This window comes from Passer montanus, unplaced genomic scaffold (genome assembly GCF_014805655.1).
Source record: "Passer montanus isolate IOZ18808 unplaced genomic scaffold, ASM1480565v1 scaffold136, whole genome shotgun sequence".
In the NCBI taxonomy this organism is placed as follows: domain Eukaryota; kingdom Metazoa; phylum Chordata; class Aves; order Passeriformes; family Passeridae; genus Passer; species Passer montanus.
In genome coordinates this window covers 50,604-56,603 of record NW_024360497.1, presented here as the reverse complement: position 1 = coordinate 56,603, position 6,000 = coordinate 50,604, and the positions used below count along the sequence as shown (strand labels likewise).

General features: G+C 46.0%; 1 protein-coding gene across 17 annotated transcripts in view; it reads left to right on the top strand.

Moving 5' to 3' along the window:
• The first annotated feature begins 566 nt into the window (after positions 1–566).
• RBM39 (RNA binding motif protein 39) overlaps positions 567–6,000 on the top strand; it is a 30,825-nt gene continuing 25,391 nt past the window's right edge. For 2 of the 17 annotated variants that reach the window (XM_039699533.1, XM_039699530.1), the window contains exons 1-4: positions 572–849; positions 3,981–4,043; positions 4,267–4,339; positions 5,885–5,934. Coding sequence is in view for 11 of the 17 variants with exons in the window: in XM_039699523.1 (XP_039555457.1) it covers positions 3,993–4,043; positions 5,885–5,934 (101 nt within the window). In the remaining 6 variants the exon portion in view is untranslated. Of the gene's footprint in view, positions 850–3,980; positions 4,044–4,266; positions 4,340–4,368; positions 5,513–5,884; positions 5,939–6,000 lie in introns of those variants that run through there. The other 15 variants (XR_005626559.1, XM_039699523.1, XM_039699522.1 and 12 more) reach the window with 12 other exon arrangements.

The window sequence follows — 6,000 nt, the reverse complement described above, 5'->3', positions numbered from 1 at the left end:
GTCAGCACAATCTCTGGTGAAAGAACACAGTAACTTCACCCTCCTGTCCACTCCATAACCTAATCCACTTTAGATTGCTGGAAAGCAAGTCTATGAAAGGCCTTGACACGGGGATCGAGAACGTACTGAAGGATGTGGGACACGGCTCTTCCAGAGCCAGGGAAGGAACGGGTGCTCCGAACGCACTGGACACCCACAAGCCCGCAGGCAGCCGAGCTGCCAGAGCACTGCGGCGGCCGCGCTGAGCTGAGCCCGGCCCCGCGGCCCCGGCCCTCAGCCCCGGTCCGCGGCCTCAGCCCCGCGGCCCCGGCCCTCAGCCCCGCCCCGCCCCGCCCCGCCCCGCCGCCCCTCGGCCCCTCCCGGCACGCTCAGGCGCGTGCGCAAGCCCTCGCGAGAGCGCAAAGGCGCGTGACAAGGCCACATGTCAACCCAAATCTCGCGAGCATTCGAGCCACTGCTTCCGGGTGCGATGTCTCGCGAGAGGCGGCGAGCCTGGGGGTGCAGCGGCTTGTTTGGCCGTGCGTCTCGCGAGAGCCCCTGCGCGGTGCGCTGGGCGCCCCCGTGCCGTGCGCGGAGCCGCGAGCGGCCGGGCGCCATTTCGGGAGCAGCCGCGGAGCCATAGACGGGGCCAGACCGGCACCGGGACCGACTCACGGCCGCGTCGCCCCTCGCCGCCCCTCGCCGCCCGCTCCCTGGGGCTGCCTGAGCGCCGCCGTCCATTTAAGATTCAGACGCCTGGAGAAGGTGCTCAAGCCCTCGGGCCCGTTCCCCACCGCCAGGGCAGTAACGCCGGAGCCGCCGCTGCCGGACCTCGGGGCCCTAGCGAGGATCGCACTGCCCGCGGCGCAGGTAACTGCGGGTGGGCCCCGGGCCCCGCCGCCGGGCGAGCGGCGGCCTGGTCTGCGGGGTGCCGCGGCCTGGGCGTCTGCGCCCCTCCCCCTGCTATGGCCGCCCCGGCCCTGCTCGCGGGGCCGCTCCGCGCCTCAGCGTCGCCGAAGCCCCCGGTGATCCCCGCCCCGCGGCCCGGCCCCGTGCGCTTTGGTTCTTCCCGTGGCCACGTCACGGGCATGCCCGACTGCTCTCGGCGTGGTGCGGCCCCACCCCGGCTCCCCCGCTCCAGCTCCCCCTCTCTTGCCGCGATGGCGCTGTGCGGAGGACGCGGCGTGAGCAGCTGCGGGGCCGTTCGCGCACGGAGACGGGGCGGAGGTGGGGAGCGGCGGCCGCCGCGGGCGGGCTCGCCATGAAGGCTTTTGGGAGAAGCGAGGTGGGAGGGCGGTCGCGGCGGGACAGGCAGCGCTAGGCATCATTGTTTCTAGGAAACCGAATTTGCTCCGCTCGATCGTGTCAGGAGCATGTGGGAATTGAGGGAATTGGGAATTGCAGGCGGTGACCTGCCCGCAGACGTATGGGTCCTGCTGAGAGGCTAGCTCCCCTTCTGAGGCGTCGGAGTCCTCTTAAAGTTTCCTGATGCTCTTCCAGGACACTACATATAATACGTGTCGAATTGTCATTCGTTGGATTTCTAAAACAAATAATTTTGAAAACCGTACCCTTTAAAACTCCTTTTTTTGTAATATAATACACCAGAAAGAGAGTGATTTCTTTCAAAATAATGACTAGTTCAGTTGCAGTAAATTTCATGTCCCTTTACGTTTTCTGTAGATCCACAAAGTTTGAAGTGTAGTTCATTCCTTTTTTATTTTGATCTTTTGGCGTGGGGTTTTTTTTGTTGGTGTTTTTTGTTTGCTTGTTTGGGAGGTTTTGGTTTGATTTTTTTTTCCCCTTAACAATCAAGTTAGTCATACATAGCTTTTTTGAGAAAGCTGGAAGGTTTTTAGGAAAATTTTTTTGAGCATTCGTGTTTAATGAAAGATACTTGAAAATCTGTCAGGACTTTCTAGTAATTTGAGATTATTTAGGGCTGTTATTTGTGGCTTTAAAAAAATTCTTTCTACTTGGTGTGTAGCATCATAGTATGCATCGCAGGGCTGATAACAGGGCTGTCATGCGTGTAGAGAGAAGGTACTCTGATAACATGGTGTCGTCCCAGTGGACGTGTTTTGTAAAGAGTACAAAGGGTACCGATTGCTGGGGTGAGGCCAAAGGTCCATGCAGCTCAGGAGATTCAATGTTGGTGGCCAGCAGTAAATGCCAAAAAAAGAACAGAGCAATGACTCATGGATGGTTCTCTCTGTGTGCGCTTAGTTGTAGCTTAATTGTAGTTCAGAGTCACGAGACATGCCTTTGTTTAATGAAAACCTTTTTCTTTAAACTTTTAAGGTTGATTTTTTTTTAAACATTGCATGTACTTCTTTGTTAGATCCACAGTGCCCTTCAACAGTGAATTCAGTGGCTAAATGCTTTGTGAATAAGGACCATTGTTTTGAATCCACTGGATGATAGTTCATTCACTCATTATTTGGGACAGTGCAGTAATAGTCATTCCCCCTGCATTTTCCCATGCCATTCAAGATTTGATGGTTCCTATGATGGCAGCCCTTCTTCAGAGTGAAGAATTCCTCGCCAAGTGTAGCTCGATATGTTGGCTAAATTATACATCTGGAAATGTAATTTTGGGTGGGAGTTGTCACCAATGGGAATTTTCTTGTAGAATCCTAGGTGTGCCTTTTTCTTGACCTTAATCACCCTGATGTACTATTTATACTACATACCGGTAGAACGGCTGTGAATTAAATCACATGTATGTCTGTAGATGGCTTGAAAAGCTGACTATAAATACTGTAGTAAAAAGTAAAATTGAGCCATTGTACTTAAAGGAAGGACAGTCATATCTGTAAGTGATAGCACTATAGCCTAATAGGTAATAATTTGAAAATTGGGTTAGTGTGCCTCAGTTAAGTATTGAGTGTGAACTTCCAGTGTTTGGTCGTGCTTGAGGATGGTGTTTTATTCTAGAATGTATCTGGGCCAGGGTCAGATGTGCTGCAGCTCTGGTAAAACATTCTCAATTACACCATTATAAGTGACCGGTGTAAAGGGTCTTGACGTGTTGGAGCATTTTTGTTATTCTGCCGAAGCCTTGGGACGGTACAGTTCTACTGCCTGTAGACAAGGTGCAAGAACTAACCTGTATAATTAAAAATATGTTTTATTGTGCACACACAAATCTTCAGTGTTGGCTGTCAAACTCGGATCTAGAGGACTGGCCATTCTGGAGCTTAAGAAAGAAAAAAAAGAGAAACTTCCACTAAGAGATTTGAGGAAGTTGAATATCTGAAGTTTAATGCCAAGAGTCTTGAGAGGTACTTAATAGCATACCTGCATAGGGTGAGGAAGTCAAAGTCATTCAGAGTATAGTGAACATAAAATTATATTAAGGGGTTGAAGTTGGAAAGTAAGAGGAAATTGGAAAATAAGAGGACACCAACCCAAAATGGCTGTGGTGTCAAATGTTACCTGGTGTGATGGATGTTTTTGTTTTGAGATGTGAAGTTCCAGACTGGATGGACTTCGTGTATGCTTTAGTAGCTCTTAGCGCTGGAATCATAACTGTTTTCCTGTGACCCCTGTTATGGAGGAGGCTGCGTTTCTTAAAGTACCATGGTGTCCACATGCTGAGATTGGTAAATGATGGAGGCAAAGGCTAGAAGCTGTGAACCGGTTTACCTGATTGTTCATTGTCCTTTGCTGAAGCTCTAGCACTTCTCGAGATGGCCACCAGAGGTGTGTTTCTGTATCATAAATAGGCTGTGCTCTTTGTTTTGAAAGAAATTCATGCAATGTCTCTGGGTTTCCTCTGGCTTATCACATTTTGTTGTTTGCAGCTGTAATTACTTTGCACACATTCGTTACCATCTCATTGGGCAAAACTTCATTCCAATTTTTGTTGGAAATACTTACCGAATTTGTAAATGTTTAGTGAATTTGAGCCAGTGCAGTGATGACCTCTTAAACAAAAGCTGTTGGAATATAAAGCACAAGGATGTTTTCCAACTCAGGTGGAATTGCTTTTCTTTCAGGTGTCCTGAAAAATGGCTGATGATATTGATATTGAAGCAATGCTTGAAGCTCCTTACAAAAAGGTGAGAAAAAATATGCCAGAGAGGTCCTCTTTACCTTAATTTAGCATTATTCATGAAACTACTGCTGAACTGTAGACTAACATCCCTGGAGCCCTCATGATTTATCTTATTGGACATACATTACATGTAACTTTCAAGTTAATATATACTGTTAATGTAATTATATTGTGCAGTAGTTTCACTTCAGCGTGATGAATAAATGCCCATCTATCTCTCTTTGTAGACTTGCCTAACGATATCTCACCTCTACTCCCATGAATTCACCTTTGATTCCAGTGTGAACTGTCAATCATAAGGTAGTAATTGAGTGACGTATCGCTGTACCGTGGTCCCCTAGGTTAAAAAAGAAAAAACCACCAAACAATCAAAACAAAACAAATCCACCCAAAAACCAACTAAACAAAACCAAAACAAACCCCAGAAACCAAAATTCTAAAACCTTTTCTCCAAAATTGTGAAGTCCAGTTTGCTATAGCAACAAGGTGAATGCAGTGGTTTGGGAAAACAGCGGGGCTCCAAGAATAACCTTTTCACCAGTCCCATGGCAAGTAAATATTTGAACAATCTGCTCAGTGTGAGAAGAGTGGGACTTGCTTTTAATGCAGAAGGCTGCTGGCGATTAATCTTTCAACAGGGCAGATGAAAATCAGTTGCTGAGTGAACGAATTTACAGAAATTCTTGGATCCCTGAATAGAATGTTCTTAGCAAGTAAAAGACAGTATCACAGTCTGCGGTATCATTCTAAAAGAAACTCTTGTGTTCTTCTTTCCTAGTTGTTTAATTAGGAAATGTCGATTTTTCTGTGAAATTTTTATCAATTAGCTTAGTGATGTCCTTCACTTAAACCAGCAGCAAATGAATACTGTCTTTTTTTGTTTTCCACCAGATGGTGTTGAAGTGTTGACAGACTGCATGCTTTAGCACTGATTTTGAAAGAAATGTATATAAGTTTAAGTCGCCTAGGAATTGTACTTTTCATGTAACCAATGTGATTAAACTGTAAAGCCAGTATATAAGTTACATAGCAGCTGTTGTCAGTCTGTTCTGAAGTGTGTATTACAACCATGTAATGAATTTTGGATGAGCATTTGTAAGTTTTAAGTGGTATATTTAGTTAATGTAATATTTAGCAGTTACATTTACATCTTGAAGAGAAATTTGTGAACTGTTGTGTTAAAATTCTTGTGTCCTGGCTTAACATGGATATTTTCCATGTAAACAGGTATGGAAATAGGGGATGTTTAGGCTGGACTGGTGGATTATTGATGGCTTTCTTGGGAGTCGACGTTACTAAAGCAGTGTGAATCCCTGTTTGCTTCAGGGCGAGATGTGTGACAGAGGTGACATCAAGCTCTTACAACCCTTCAGCGAAAACGAGTGAAGATCTCGGCAATGGCATCGGTCACAGGAAATCGATAGTGGCTGGCTGCTAGTGTAGCCACGGGGCTTAGGCAGCGATATAGCCTTGGTACTAATCAGAGGGGCTCGCAAACACCTCAGACTTCCTCTTAAATTTTATAGAAATAACATTTAGTTATTTGAGTGATGAATTCTACAGGATAACTTGCTCTCTAAACCATGTATGGAAGTATCTACAATTTAATACACACTTTTAAATTATATAAGTCTTGTATTTTGTAATTGTATGACTTAAATTTAAGCAGCAAAGTGGTTAAACATGCCTACCTAAATTTTCTAAAGCTTTCCACATTAAACTGTAAACAAGTAATTTAGTATTAAATTTTTTTTTTTATTTTCTTATTCCTATTCCCATTACCCTTTGACCACTTGAAATATTTCCGCTTCGTCCTCACGATGTTCTTCTATCAACCCTGCTTAGGATGAGAACAAATTGAGCAGTGCCAACGGCCATGAAGAACGCAGCAAGAAGTAAGTATTTTCTCAGTTCTCTGCATTTGAGTAGAGGCTGCTGATTTTTGTGGACTTGTGAATCCA